The sequence below is a fragment of the Acinonyx jubatus genome, chromosome D2, assembly GCF_027475565.1.
Source record: "Acinonyx jubatus isolate Ajub_Pintada_27869175 chromosome D2, VMU_Ajub_asm_v1.0, whole genome shotgun sequence".
NCBI classification, from domain to species: domain Eukaryota; kingdom Metazoa; phylum Chordata; class Mammalia; order Carnivora; family Felidae; genus Acinonyx; species Acinonyx jubatus.
In genome coordinates, this window is record NC_069393.1 from 36,233,865 (window position 1) to 36,250,055 (window position 16,191).

The window sequence follows — 16,191 nt, forward strand, 5'->3', positions numbered from 1 at the left end:
TAAAGAGATGAGAGATAAAAGAATCTGTCTAATGGAGAAGCAGGGCTTCTCTCATTATCTACTCTAGTGTGCCAAATGATAGGCGCAGAGGGGGAGGTAAGCAAGGGGATGGGGGGGGGGTGGGGAAAGGGTCTTTCTACTGGGAATGAATCCCTTAACTGGGAGAAGCCATTGAGAAACAATCAACTTCCCTTGTTCTTTGCAAACATGACCCTCTTCCATCACCAAATGCTGCCCGTCCGTTGAGATAAAAGAGAAGGGAGTCTTATTAAGCTATAATGTAGGAGAAAATGAATCAAGACATAACCAGACATCAAACAGCACATGTCCCACAGACATGTACCATGTCTCTCATGTCCTAGGAAGGAAGCTGTGATAGGGCCCCTGCTGACTTGCAGGCCTGGCCCCAAAGGTAGGAAATGGGAAGATGGAGAACAAAAGAGAAAACAGGACAGAGGAGCTGGCTAAGGAGGCTAAGCCATATCTCGTTCTGGTGACATGTCACTGAACCCATTTGGTCACTTCTACAACCTGGAATTTCACTTCTAGATACTTGGGAGAGAGAGATGCCTTTAGATAACGCTGGGTTCAAATCCTGGCTCCGACTCATGAGCAACATGGTTTGGGACCAATGTTGCATCTTCAGCCTCCTCACCTGTACAGTGGGAAAGGTGATAAGACCACCCAATCAGGTTGTTGGGGGAATCTAGTGAGGTCCCATGCGGTGTGTATTGTAATGTGCTTGACACTATACCTCACACGAGTCTATGATCAGGGAATGTTAGTTCTCCTGGCCACCTGCCTGTCTCTCCCTTGTTCAAGAGAACTTCTAGGCTGAGGGACGAGAGGTCTGGCTTGTGTGAACACTCAGCAGGTAAAATAGCTGGTGATTGGCCAGTTCTGCGAAGGCTGTGGGTATCCCCATCATATAAAGGGTACCAGTTTTATTTTCAGAAACTATGGAAACAGTCTGGTCAATTTCTACTGCAATCTTCAAGATAACCTTCCTGAACCATACCTAACCCTAAGCAATTTTACAGTGTAAAAAATCTTCCACGGTATCACACCGAAGAGGTCCCAGATGAGTGAATGAATACAAGATGAATGAATCCATGAATACAAACGTAAATTGTTAAATGAATGTTAAAGACCAGGGGAAGGCCATTTCCACATCATAACACCACCATTATCCTGGAATCCAGCCCTTGGATTAAATGCTCTCCAAATTTTGCACCAGTCTTCCCTCCTTCTTGCTAATGTCCATATCCCCAAAGCTTCACTGCTGGTATGAGAAGCCAAGAGCAAAGGCTGGTGAAATCAGCGGGTGCCCCCACTGTGTGCCAGCAATTTTGGAGCAGATAAAGTCATTAAGGAAAATTTTAACAATGTATAACCTTTCAGCTTTACTCTGGTAACAGCAGGTAGCTTGCCTTGCAGAGACATGAGCCTGCACTGAAGTCACCAGTAAGCAGAACTTGACCTTCATTTTCAGTATACGCAGTATTAAATATTCATCACCCACAGCACTGTAGCATAAGAAGCAGCTGAGTTTAAACATGAATCAAAGGAATAAATATCTCCCCACAGGTGAGTCATCCTTTCCAAGAATGCCCCTGGAAAAAAAATGCAAATACCCAGGGCCTGGAGCCTCTGTCTCTTCCAACTTTCTCTTGAAATTCTAGAAGCAGCAGGAACTGCTGCATTATGCAATCCATGAATCCTGCCCTCACACTGACATCGTTGGGTCTTTTTTTTTTTTTTTCTTATCTGTTAGAGAAGAATTACTGTTCCTATGTCAAAGACAGAAAATAGACAGGGATGGAACCAGCAATGGTGACATTATCACCCACAGGGTGTCTGGGGCACTTTTGACTTGGTTGTACAATTTTTTAAAAATCTTTGCTTCACAGAGTATCAGAGTGTGTGGGAGGAATGGCTTGGAATAGACATCAAGAGACATCAGAATTAGGAGCTGGAGTGGCAGATGCCTTAAATTGGGCAGAACATCTTTCAAAGGGATGAAAAAAAATGGAGTTCTTTTGGACAATGTCTGCCTCATGTGGCTAATTTAGTATCTTTTGAGGGACAGGATGACTGTCTTTGGAGGACTTAGTGCTCCTCTGTGTCTGCAAGGAATCGGCACTTGTGCCTATCCAAAGACTTGGTAGAACAACTCCTTCTGCTTGGGTGTTTCTAGAGAGTCTACTGCTGGGATGATGAAGCATAATTTTAACACAGTTTAATGTCCCTCTTTGGCTTTCAACTCCAGGAGCTCTGAGCACAATCTGTCTTAGCTAGACAGCAATCACTTGAGGCTGCACGAGTGATTCTTCTGAGGCAATCACTCTAGGAAAACTAAGACCCAAAGAAGGGCTCCTCAAACCCTTGAATGAAAAAGAGCTGCTTGGGGACCGATCTTGGCCTAACAATGGGAAAGGAAAGATGCGTAGGAGAGGCTGTGTTTGGAAATGACTTACCCACTGCCTTGATACTAAACTCAGCTTTGAAAGGTTAAAAAGATCAGACAACCACCCTTCACGACATTTATCTGAACTGCCTTCCCCACCTGTTGCCCATTCGCACAGCCTGGACGGGCCTGCCTGACACTGAGCCAGCAGGGCAGACCCCGGAGCTTACCTCATATATTGATCTGCATTCCTCCCACTCTGCAAGGGGCTGGGTGCAGAGAGCCTCACATGTTGAGCTTGTGCTGCTGGAGTATCCCCCACCATTGTGAGGGAGGCCAGCTCTGATCAAAATTCACTGAGACAAGCCACTTCACGACAATGTCTGCCCAATTAGGCTCATGCAAGGGAAAGCCTACAGATTGATTTATTCAAAGGGCATAAATGTTAACTAAAATTCATTGGAAGAATACTAGGTGTTTTTTTCCCAGTACTGGGTGATGATATAGTATAACTTCCAAGAGAAGTCTAAAGCTCTCATTCCAAGATGCCCAAATGGCCAGCCAAACCACCAGTGTGTACAATCGATGAGAATCTTGAATGAATAGATGGATTTGGGGAATTTACATCCTGCTTTCTTACACATTTTCCATTTGCATCGTATGTGTGGACAGAACTTCATTTTCTCTTGTTTACTGTGCTTGATTACAATGTCTAACAGGTTCTTTGTTTATTCCTGGGAATCTGTGGACTTGCCATAAAGGTTACTCTACAGACTCAACCTTACTTCTTCCCCTTGCTTGATATGCACATGCTCTGCTGGTCTTTCCCCAGGAAGATGGAAGCCTCCTTGGTATTGGCTGTGCCGATCAGGTCACCCACGGTACAGAACCTTGGGAGATGGCTTTAGAACCAAAGGTAGTAATGCAAATGAGAAATGGAAGGGCCTACATAAATAAACCAAGTCTCGCTTTGCCCAACCATGTGTGGGTTTGAGGGACAAAGAAGGACTGAACTAGGACAGTCTCCAGGGAGAGTGGAGGCAAGCTTGGTTCTAAGATTTTTGGCATTTTTGCTGAAAAAAAGTGGAGAACAGGGTCGCCTGTCCATCTATGGAATAGACTCTTTGCAAGTCCATAAAAGAAACCAGAACCAGAGAGGGCTCCCAACGCTGGATTTCCCAAGGCTTAGCAAAATCATAACTGAATCTAGGGTGCTGAGATGGTACAGGGTTTCCAGGGAAGAGGCTCTTTTGTTTTAGAGAATTTCATTCCTCTCCATCCTCTCACATGGAACCAAGAACACCAGGATGAAAGATTGTCTCTTAATAAACCCTGTAAAAAAGGACACAATTCAAATCCATCTAACAAGAGTATTTTATTTCTGAGAAATACAGAGGAGCAGAAAGGGTGGGGAAGGGAAAGAAGGCGCCGAGGCATCTCTCCTAACTGATCACCACACTCACCTTCATGTAAGGGTTTGCTCTGTCTGGGGCACACATATGCATGCCCAAACCCATTTCCTGAGCCTGCCATGGAAGCTGACAGGCTATGCATCCCCTGACATGTGAGAACACTCCTCACTCCTGAAAGGGAATGGAGAAATAAGACCAGGGCTTTAGGAGATCTTTGGTTCAATTCAAATATGGTCCAGAATTATGAAGAATAGATACTTAAAAGAGGCTTACCTTCAATGACATACCAGCTGGAATTTTCCAGACTTAAAAAGCTCTTCTCTTTCTTGGCCAGGAAGAGCTGATGGAGGGAGTGTGTGGAATCTTGTCTCCTGGAGGACTTTTAAAGGACCCTCCTCCACCTGAGACAGGTGAAGGCAGTCCAGCCTCATATGTGGCAATGGGCAGAAGGACCTCTGATACTCTCAGACTTGGCTGACGCCCAGAGACAAGTGATTAAAGGGGACGTTTTCTTTATTTTCCCTGACATGGCATCTTGGCCTCAGTACCCAAGTGCACATCAGCACCCAATTGCACAAAATCCTTTGGCTGGTGACCAGGTGCCTCTGAGAAATTCAGAATTCAGGCGTGCATGACATTGCTACCATCCTGAGCCACAGGAAGAGAGCACTAGGCTCAGAATTCAGGCACCCCAGGGTCTGCTCCAACAAGGACACAAAGCAGGTTTCCTGGAATCAAACTCTAGCAGACGGCCATACCAGGGATGGAGTTCAAAGAGTTGAAAACACTCTCACAGTAGACTATGTAGGAAAAGAGCTCAAGTCCACTGCCCAGTTTTCAAGTACATGTCGCCACAAAAAGGCGTGTCAGACCAGCTCCGCTCCAGTTTCCCAGATGCTGTCAGCCTCAAAATCGCAATAGAATAGTTGGAATAAATGAGCCCCTTCCTCCCCCGCCCCCCGCCAGGGTGACACCTGCAGGAACCAGAGCAGAGCTGGCCGCCACCTAGCAGCTCTGCTCAGTGACCTCTCCTGCCTCCTATGAAGCCTTTACAACGTCGCAACACCCCACCTCAGGGTCACCCTAGAGCACCAGTTCGCTCAACTGGCACCTTAGGGGTCTGCACAAATGTCCACTCTAGGAAATCCTAGATGGCCATGGGTCTCCACCTCTGGGAGTCATCACGAACTCCTCCGTCCCATCTGTGACCTTCACAAGTGAAGAAGCACCAGCGAGCAATGCTTCTGCTGAATATTCTGCTTGGTAGCTGCAAAGGATAGAGCCGTGCTTCCTAATCTAACCTCCAATGAGGTTAAAGCATCAGAAACCCTAATGAGAAGAAGACCTTACCACCATGGCAAGAATAGTTCAGACCCTCACTGGCTGGATACCTGTAGCCCTCCCAGTGGTCGGACATTCACACCAAAGCCCTCTTAACCTCTTGACATCTTCAGTGCAAATACTTCGACGGGAAACAGCTATTTCAAAATAAATAATACCCAGCAAAAAAAAATAACACCTTCACATACCTCTCCCCCCCTCTCAGGCCAGCAGAATCAAAGTAACCTTCCTTGTGAGAACTTGTTTTCCCATTCAGAAAACCAGGACAGAGTAGCCCTGCCGTCCTCTGAAAGCCTTCCACACTCAAAAGACTCTTGCAAATTTTGGTGTTAAAGTCAATAAGCTGATCAATGTAGAGGCTCATGATTGTTTTTAGGAAAGAGGGCAAGACAATGTATTTGAATACTCACTTTGACGAATCTATGAAGTATATTACAAGTGCACCAATGCTGAGAGCAAAGACTAAAACAACCTGCAAAAGAAGAGGAAAATGCCATCACTTAAGAGCCGACACTGGGAAGCTTCGGGTTTTTTTTGACACAGGTGCGGCAGCAGCTGGGAAGCAGGGTTCCAACTGCTTTCTGAGGCCCGCTTGGGAATCTCAGCCCCTCGAGCTGCCGCCCACCCCCCCTCCACTCCCCAGGATACCCTGATGCTGACTCCGCACCTTGCAGCGGGCAGCAACCTCACTGCTGGCCAACAGGGGTCAGGGTAGACTCTTATATCTATGGCTTTGGGTCTCATCTAGCCCTATTAGCACAGGGTCCCGCTTCTCTGCAATGAAGTCAGCACACTCCAATGGGAAGAGTGAATAAAAATTCCGGGTGATACAATTGGTCATCTTATGTGTAATCTGGGCCCGGAGGAACTCAGATATGGGAATATCCATTTTTCGCAGCTCTGCCAAGATATAACTTACATACCATAAAATTCGCCCATCGTAAGTGTATAATTCAATCAATGACTTCAAGTAAATTGACCAAGTGGTACAGCCATCACTATGATCTTCTAGTACCAGAACATTTTCATCATCCCGGTAAGAGCCCTCACGCCCATGAACAGTTAATCCCCGTTCCTACCCCCAGCCCTATACAACCCCTTATTTACTTCCTGTCCCCACACCAGAAACATCAATTTGAAAAACATAAATTTTCTGCCTGTACAAATGTGTGCACATACATTTGTGCATGTGTGTGTGCATGCGTGTGTGTGTGGGTTTGTATGTGGTTACAACACTTCTCAGTATTCTGGAAATAGTTCAAGTGCAGGAAGCCAAATTAGGTAATACATTAGGCCAGCTACACAAGAATCCTTGTTCATCTTTACACTCTTCACTCAAAATTAATCACCACTGATTTGAAAGACAGTTTGGCATCTCCTTCAAAGGATACCTGTCACACTGAAGTCCATCCAATGCACATGTAGCAGCGGAGGCCGATACCAACACTTGTGTCCCTACTCCACATCCTAGTTTATTTAGTCTTTGACAGAGGAGACTGGGAGGGCAACTTAATGGTCTCAAAAATAAAGACGTGGAGAGCCAATAATTAAGAATGAAAACAAAAGTAAACACCACGACCACACACAGTGCCAGGGCTCAACAAATACCTTCAGACATGCTAATATTCTAAAGGGTCTATAGACAGAGAGAAGCGTCAGCCTCCTCATAGTATCTACATATTGAGATCACTGTGGCATTGGCTGGTGAATAGAGATGAATCTCAGTTTATGTAATGGCTGGGCATGGTCGAGCTGTGTGTGTGTGTGTGTGCGTGTGTGTGTGTGTGTGTGTGTGAGAGAGAGAGAGAGAGAGAGAGAGAGAGAGAGACAGAGAGAGAGAGAGAGAGAAAGAGAGAGAGAGAGAGAGAGAGAGAGAGGATCATGCTGTACTGTGTGTGTGCACCAAAGTGGCCAATAGGAAGTGAAATCTGCATACGGTATTCATTCAAAACATTGCAGAACCCCACAGAGCTCCTGGGACAGAGAGCGGACCACACAGTAAACACTGACAGTTACAAACTGCCGGACACTGTGGAAGGAAGACACAGCCTCATAGCACCTGACAGATTATCTTTACAAAAGGAAGTGGTAAAACAGTACACCACTGGGGCTTATTTTATTCTTCCATTTTGTCTCAAAAACTAAACCACGCTGCAGCTGAATGCAAGGAAACCCTGCATGCAGTGTGCTAGCAAGTACCTTCCACCGGGTGCTAATCCCCCTGACAGGCTCACCCCAGGCTCTCCCCTCACACACTCACTCATTCATTCGTTGCAAAGTTATGCACAAAAACAAACAAACAAAAGCATAAACAGGCCTCAGCTTTTCCCTCCATTATCCGAATGAGGCAGCAAAACAAATAGCTTAAGATTAATTTTGATCTGTGTTGCTATTTCTGAGACATAAGCAGTTAGATCCCCGCCCCAACCTCATTCTCAAAATGCTGCAAAGAGAAGGGGCGTGGCCAGGACACAGGAAAAGGACCTCTTCTTCATTCATAAACAGCTGACCCAAGAGTAATCTCTGTCAGCTGGTGTGTGTGTGTGTGTGTGTGTGTGTGTGTGTGTGTGTGTGTGAATGCTGAGCTTTGGTCAGAGCTGGCTATCCAGGCCAGTGAGGGGAGGGCAGGGACAGAGGAGAGAGGAGAGGAAAAAGGATGGAAGTCCTTGAAAATGGCATCTACATCATTATGAAATGAGCTCAAAATCTAAGCTCTCCAGCAATGGCGAGGGTTTCCCAGCATTGGGGGGCCAGACGAAGTAGCTGACACTAATTTGTCCCAGCTGCCTTCGCTCGGCCTCTGTGACAGGGAATAATGTGCAGCTTATTTAAGCAAACCGGCCAGTGACAGGAGGAGAGGACTCCTGCTATCTTCTCACGATGCAAACTCAAAGAGCGGCATCTCTCTGAGAGGGTAAGGGAGGGAAGAAATCCAGGAGGAAAATGACCTCCAAAGCTCCCAAGAGCTGAAGCTGTTGGGTGCACCTATTCTCGGGTCCACATGTTCCGCCGGAAGGCTTTCTCATGAGGAGGTTCAAGGTGTCCAAACTCTTCCACCCACCTGCCTCCAGGAATAAAATGATCAATGGCGGGGGGCAGGGGGTACCTGCTTCTCAGTATTAAGGCAGCTGGGCATGTGATTTTGAAGCTTGCCACATGGCTCTTTATCATGTCAGGCTTGATTACACTGTCACCCTGGATCCAGGTGCTGCAGAAAAGGAATCAACCCTTTGAATTAGGCCATGAAAGTAGGGATCCAACAAGGACTCGTCTTCTAGAGGGCCTTGGCCAAGGACTAGTTCTCTCTTGTTCTCTTCATCTCTTACCTCTCCCTCTCTGACAAATCCCCCATTGTCTGAGAACTCTGCTTAAATATGAAAAAATTTAATCCAACTACACAAAATGATTAGATTTTTTTTTGCCTAAATGCTATGATGGTTATGTTATAGAGTACCCCCAAATAATTATCTTAAGTATTTATGTCACATCTCCTAAGGCCCTAGGAAAAATGAAAGAAGTCCACTTACAGTCATGAAATACACTCTTCTGTAGAGTAATCCTTACATAGATGAATGCTATGCTATTATGCAATCAGTGCTCAACTGTATGGCATAGGTATAGTCAATATGCAATAAGGTATTGACTGGGTGGAGATATAAATGGGAGAAGAAGCTAGGGACAGGCAGAACAACAGGGGCTCTTGTCTCAATACACTTTTTGTCCTCAAAGTGCTCCTTCTTCCTACACGTAACGGCTACTCTAATATCCCTTCAGTAAGGGGGAAGGCCACTGGGAGTCCTTCCATGTGCTTCGATGGTCCCAGGAATAAGGGACATTGAAGCCCAAGGGACATGCTAAGAAGAGGCCAAGAAAAGCATAATTCCTAAGACAGAAAAACACTAGCCCTCCAGCAGCTGGGTCACAGAAGACACATTATAACAAGCAAGCACTTTACAAAGCACTGTCGCAAACAAGATCTTGTAAGCACAGTGTGACACTGGGACGTATGAGCATTCCCTCTCAGGGCACATTGTGTGCTGACCTTTCCCAGAGGCTTTCTAGCTTTCCTAGGCCGGGTTCACCAAATCACCTTGGCTACCGGGGATGGTGCTAACTGCCGTATTTTTAGGTTTACTGAAAATACCCACATGTTGTGTGCTGATACAAAGTACGTTGTGATATTTACAGAGTGCCAGATACCTAAAAACAAAAGCGATTTGACAAATATAATTGAAACAATGGTACCCTTGCATCATAGCTTTTCAAAACTTCAAGATCAAACATGACATGTGTTTGCACAGAAGAATGCCAGGAACACGGACACACAGAGACACAGAGGCAGAAAATTTAAAAGAAATAAGTCTGTCCTTAACACCTGGCTGGCACCAGGAACGTGATGATAAATGGAGAACAGAGAGGGGGTATTCACAGGTATTTTCATGATGGACATTGCAGCAGACCCCGAAGATCTTCCAAATGTCTCAAAAGTTCAAAAAACGGGAAACAGGATAGCAACGCACAGAATAGCTCCCCTCAGGTCACTGGAGCTCGTCAAGGAAAGGACAGTCCCAGTGAGGTGGACACAGAGTGAACGAATCAGGAAGGGGGGCTCTTAGGCACGTTGCCTGTTCTGGAAACTGGTCCCAAGTCATTGAGTTGGACCCAAGTGCTTCCAGTCGGCGCAAGTCTGCGAGGGCCTCCAGACACTGGAGCAGAGGCTCATAAAGGTGGCTACCACCACAATCCTAACACTTGAGCAGCTCTTCTAAAAAAAAAAAGAAAAGAAAACAAAACAAAAAAAAAACAGATGCCCCCGTCCTGCCCTGGAACCAGAGAACAGCGAGCTCGGGGGAGGGGGAAGCCGGGCACCTCTATTTTTCACAAGCTCCTCCAGTGAATCTGATGTATGGCCAAGAATGGGAGTCACTGAATTAAAGCCATTAGGGGAAACCACTTAGCTCAAGTCAGGGATTAATTTACAAATGTCGCCTTAACAATTAGCCCATGAGAACATATGTATGAGGCCTGCAGGCTTTGAGGATCGTGTTAGAAGTACTCCGAAAAGTACAGAGAGGGGGATGAATCAATTCTCTCCCGGGCAGGTTTTATACATTCTGCTCAGCTCACAGCCGAACAAATGACCCTAATTAATGATTCTGCATGTTTGACTGGGGCTGTCGCCAGCTACTGGCAGCAGCCGCCCCTCCGAAAATGGACCATTTTCTACACAGAATCCCTAGGGCACATCACTTTTTTTTTTTATTGAGGTATCATTTATATACAATAAAATTCACTATATAAAAACAATAGACCCAAGAATTCCCAAGGCAAAACAACGTGGGGACGTTTCGTTGATGCGTGATCACATCATTCCAGCATCCAAATTAAAATGTTTGGTCTGGTGAATTTAACAGCTCCGACAAACATTTACTGGACTCCTATGTGCAAAGCCCGGAGGGAGAGAGAGGGAAATAGGAAACTTAAAGAGCAAAGTCAGGCCTGGTCTTTGCTCTCAACAAGCAAGGAATCCAGAAGTTTAAATTACTCAGGAGTCCCCCGTGGCTTTGGTAAATGCCACACATATAAACCAACACTTCTGGGATGTCCAAGGAAGGAGAGGACGCAGAAGGAACAGAACCACCATCACAAATGCCCAAAGTGGAAGGGGAAGAGGAGAATGGAAAACCAAAGGAGAAGAAAAGAAATGCCCAACACCCCGGCTCCACCTGTCTGTTGCCGTGAAGGACAGGTGCCTGGTGCACTGGCAGACAGACTCGTGGCACAGAGGGCGCAGACCTCCCATCAGGAGGCCTGTCTGGATTTGAATCCTGACTCTGCTGCAGAGAGCGGTATGCTCTTTTTTTTTAATTTTTTTTTTAACATTTGTTCATTTTTGAGACAGAGAGAGACAGAGCATGAACAGGGGAGGGGCAAAGAGAGAGGGAGACACAGAATCAGAAGCAGGCTCCAGGCTCTGAGCCATCAGCCCAGAGCCCGACACAGGGCTCGAACTCACGGACTGCGAGATCGTGACCTGAGCCGAAGTTGGACACTCAACCGACTGAGCCACCCAGGTGCCCCTTTTTTTTTTTTTTTAATTTTTTTTTTTAGAGAGCAGTATGCTCTTGAGCATATCACAGAACATCTCCAGGACTCAGCTTCCCAATCTGTGAAATGGGGAATTGGAACAGGTGATTATCAGATCAGGGCCTTGCCAGGTCATGGCACACAGCAAAAGAACTAAAAACGTTTGCTTGAAAAGGCAGCGCTCTTCGAAGTCAGTGGGATGCCATTCGTGCATAACTGTAATTCAGCCTGATGGCCATTATGTGTGTCACTAATCCGTGTCAGAGGGCATGTTTCTTTCAGATAATCACAAGTGGGAATACCATGGACACTTGGATTCATAGTTTTGTGTTTCCAGTAGCACAATCGCTTGTGCAGCCTGCCATCCCACAAAACTACAACAAAATCTGGAGGGGCCGCGGACTAGCTCTCTCCTGGCTCTGTGCTTCTTTCTGCTATTGCTACATGGAATTGAGGGGTGGTCTCACCCAGTCTCCTCTCCTCCTGCCCCTATGATTCTTCGAAAAGCCTATGTTTCTGTAGGTTTTGCCCAGAGAAACTCACACTCTGAGTATCAGTGTTTTCTTAAGGGAAAAAAAAGAAGGACATTTTTTTTTTCATCGCAATCTGGTCAGTAATGTTTGCCTCACCCTTAAATCACTCTCAAGAGAAGATGTAATCTTGCTACAAAGAAAGATATTTCTGTTATCCTAAATAACAAAAGATTTGTAAAATATAAAACCAATATTTTGACAGTGTCGTTTAAACATCCAAAGGTCCCCTAAGTTTCCAAAATAACATTCTGGCACAATACTTTTGACTTATGAAGTGCTTACCAAAAAATGCGGTAAATTGATTCACTGAAAGCCAAGACTCCAAACAACAGTTTAAGTACAGATGTATTCAAGATGAAAGAAAGGAAGAAGAAAGAAGTGCTTTCAGTAGTCAGTATTTAGAATTATAAAATACATATAGGACTTCCAGATAAGAGAAAACTGTGTTTTATTCAAATGTTAGGAAGGCTAGTGAAAATGTCGATGCCTTTGGGGGCATTTTTAAATCTGGTCCTTCCAAAAATACAATATTTAAAACCATACTCACCATAGAATGGACTGGATTTTTAGGACACAAGATAAAAAAATTAGAGAGGGCCCTCCCCCCTTATATTGCTTCAAATGACTTCCATGGCTTTTAGTATGAAGAAAAAGAAAATCTCTAACACAGCTTAAAAGACTCTGAAAACTCTGGCCTCTTTCCTCTGCTATAAATCCCAATTAACAGAAATTTTAGTTCTTCTTATTCACCATGTGTGCCTCCCTCCTCCCAACTACCACAGGGCCTTTGCACAAGCATTTTCTTCTTCCTGGAAGTCTTACCTCAGGTCATATACTTTTCATCCTCCAGATCTCAGTTCTGCTGTCACTTTCTTGTCACTTAATGCAACAAGGTCCCCCATAAGCACAGTGGGTACTTTGTAGCACTTAGCACAGCAACCATTTTACATTTTTTGTGTGCAATCATTTGATCAATTTCTCTCTCCTCTGCTGGACTGCAAGTTCTATGAAGACAGGGTACGTGTCCATTTTTATTCATCATTAAACTCCCAGAAGCTGGCAAAGTGTCTCAATCAATATTTGTCAAATAAATGTGTATTTGGAGAAAAGACTGGAGAATAAGTTTGGGGAACAGGTCTACTGAAAGCAAAAGAAAGCTGGAAAGACATGGACCTTCACTGAGTGAGACTGTGGAGTTTCAAACCCCAGAAGAAGGTGAGGTATAGTTTCCTGTGAAGGCAGGATTCAAGGGACACGTGGCTGGAGTGGAGCGGGGCTAGACAGCATCGTGGTTGAAGAAATTAAGGATCTAGGATGCACGGGGGCTAGCGAGGAGAATCATGTGCACAGGCCCAGCAAGGATGGCTGGGGCTGCGGCAGGGAGAAGGGACGGGGATGGAACCACCCTGAATGGCAGAGGAGCCTGTGGGTAGGAGCCTGCATGAGGGAGAGCAGACAGGGTGAGGGTTCAGTTGTACAGCAGGAGCCTCAAGAGAAAAGGTTTTGCACAAAGATGGAAGAGGCTATGGAGGATCAGAGTGTCCAGGGGGTCCCTGGACTATGAAGAAATAAGCCATCCACATGAGAGAAGAGAGGGAAACCATGTCTTTGTGAATAACAGGTTCAATTAAGGTGGTGGATGTCAGGAGTGCTACATGAAGAAGTTGAGAATTTAAATTAGGGTCAGGACCAGGAATGTGTGGGGACACAATGAAGTACATGTCATTAGGAGGTGAGACACAAACTAATGTAAAGATAAGTGTATAAGTAGTACATGAATATCTGTATGATGTGTATGTATACATAATACATGCTGTAAGGAACACGGAGATAAACCTATACTCCACTAATTAATCACAAATACTGGGTCTCTATTAATATTTATTAACCAACTACATTCCTAGTAATGTGTCTCTGTCCATTTCCAAGCTAGCTAATTTCAAAATGACCGTAGATAAAAAGAAACCTTGGAAAATAATAGGGCTCCTTAATGTAAGCTACTAAGGACAGTCTTAGTGTAAATCATATGCCTGCTTGTATATAGACAAACTAAGTACAATAATGAGCTTTTTGCAGAAGGCAGAGAAGAATTTGACTAGTATGGAATAGATAAAAAGGGTCTGGGTCCTTCTTTCTTCCCCCCCACAAAGAAGAATCAGGGGCATTAATTATAAGTCAGTTGCCCAATCTCTTGCCTCGTGGGGGCTCATGTTGATATAACTCCAGGGCACAGGTTGTGTGAATTTTTGCAGGTCAGTGTTTCCCAAATGCCATGAATCTGTCAACTATCTTACATCTTGGGTTCTGTTGACCATGTTCATTTCACTTTGCATAACACAAAATACAGAAGAGCTCAAATGTGCTCCTCTGAAGGTCTCAACTTATTATAACTGAAACAAAAACCCGAAATGATGGAAAGCCATTGTAACACTGAGTCAGAAAACTTTCCCTAAAGCCTGTGACCTTCCTGAGAATCGAACTTTAATGACACTGAAATCTTATATCATTGCATCACAAAACTTAAAAGGTTGATTTTCACATATTTTTACCAACAGCATTAAACTGGCGCACTGGCAAGCAAGATAAAATGTTCCATTCGAGGTCGAAAGTTTGAGAGACCTTTCCTGTCTAATTACTGAAAAATCCAGGGGAAAAAGTTCCAATTGCTGGTGAAGCTCCCAACTTTGCAGCTAATGAGCTTTGGGGGAAATTGTCCTGGCTTAAGTGCATGTGGGGCTGGCCAACTGGATTTTTAATTAGTTTCATAAGATGAGAAAACTTCTGGAGCATTGTCAGGTCACCAGTTGCCACTTACCATCACCAAGGACTACATTTATGGCCACCTTTGCCCTACTTCTCAAATCCTTCCATTCTTATATTAAAGGCAAAAAATGGAAGCAAAAGCAGGGACTGAAACATACTTGTACACCCAAGTTCATAACAGATTTGGAGGCAACCCAAGTGCCCATTGATAGATGACAAGTAAACAAAATGTGATCTATATGTACAATGGAAAACCAGCCTTGAAAAGGAAAAAAATCCTGACACATGCTACAGCATGGGTGAACCTTAAAGATATTATGCTAAGTGAAACATTCCAGACACAAAAGGACCATTATTGCATGATTTCACTTGCATGCCGCCCCTTGAGTCATCAAGTTCAAGGAGACACAAAGTACAATGGTGGTTGCCAGGCCCGGGGGAGGGAACAGGGAGTTATTGTTTAATATGTATAGAGTTTCTGTTTAGACTGATCAAAAATTTCTGGAAATGGAGAGTGGTGATGGTTGTGCACCATTGTGAATGTACTTACGCTACTGAATTATACACTTACAGATGGCTAAAATTGCAAACTTTACACACAATAAATTTAATCATAATAAAAATAGAAGGAAAATTCTGAGAATCTGCGAGCAGAATCCAGCAGTATATTTAAATGTCAAAATTCAAACATAATCACCTTTCCAGAGGGATACTAATCTCTCTCCTTTCAATGGCAGAGGATACCTCTGAGAAACTTGTATTATGTGCAGGTGACTCTTACCTCTCTGGGATGTTTGCTCTTATCCCTTGTAAGCTGGAATTTCTCCCTTAATTCCAGAATCTATTGCCATTTAGCCACAGAGAACTTACATGGGTTCCTACCTACCTTCTCTTCCCACTTCCAGACTCATCTAGTACTGATACAAAAAGGGGGCTAAGAATTTCTCAGGGATCAGAGTTTCTTACTAGAGCCAGAATCAACTTTGTCTTTTGGTAACTGTAGCTAAAGTCCCAGATATGACTGGGAGTTTTAAAAGAATTTGCTCTTTACCACAAAAGGGAAGGTCCTTAGTAGGACCTTAAAGTCATCCCAGAACAACCTAAAATTTCCATCTTTTACAATTATGATATTGTTACCAAAGTGCTGTTTTAAAAAGGATTGTCAATGCACCCTAGAAAGCAAGGACACCAAAAGCCCTCCACATCAAGAAAGTTGGCCAAAGATGATAAATAACCATTCAATTGACAATAAAACATTGACACCAACATTGACCAGGCTTCAGAATCAGTCACCCACCCCACACTGGGCTTGACCATGAAGTTTCATGTTCATGTACTTGGTTCCAAAAGCACTCCATTTCCTCTTTTGGGACCATAACAAAGGGGTTGGCTTTGGCAAATGCCATCTAGATGAGAATGAAACCAGCAAGGCCCCTTTTACTAAAGTTTATAGTGGGTTGAGACCCAAGTCTCCAAAGAGAAGGTTCTAGCCTGTCCACCTCTGATATATCTCCCTCCTTCCCTCACCTCAGATTGAAAAAAAAAAAGAAATATATATTTATATATATAACATACTGTTATACTATATATAGTATATATAGTATATTATACTATAAATATATATATATAATATATAAATTTAATGTAC

The 16,191-nt window shown here is 44.2% G+C and overlaps 1 protein-coding gene across 23 annotated transcripts in view; it reads right to left on the reverse strand.

Moving 5' to 3' along the window:
- KCNMA1 (potassium calcium-activated channel subfamily M alpha 1) overlaps nucleotides 1-16,191 on the reverse strand; it is a 727,849-nt gene that overhangs the window by 355,097 nt on the left and 356,561 nt on the right. For all 23 annotated transcript variants that reach the window (XR_008292014.1, XM_027062348.2, XM_027062381.2 and 20 more), the window contains exon 3: nucleotides 5,571-5,632. Coding sequence is in view for 22 of the 23 variants with exons in the window: in XM_027062348.2 (XP_026918149.1) it covers nucleotides 5,571-5,632 (62 nt within the window). In the remaining variant the exon portion in view is untranslated. The remainder of the gene's footprint in view (nucleotides 1-5,570; nucleotides 5,633-16,191) is intronic.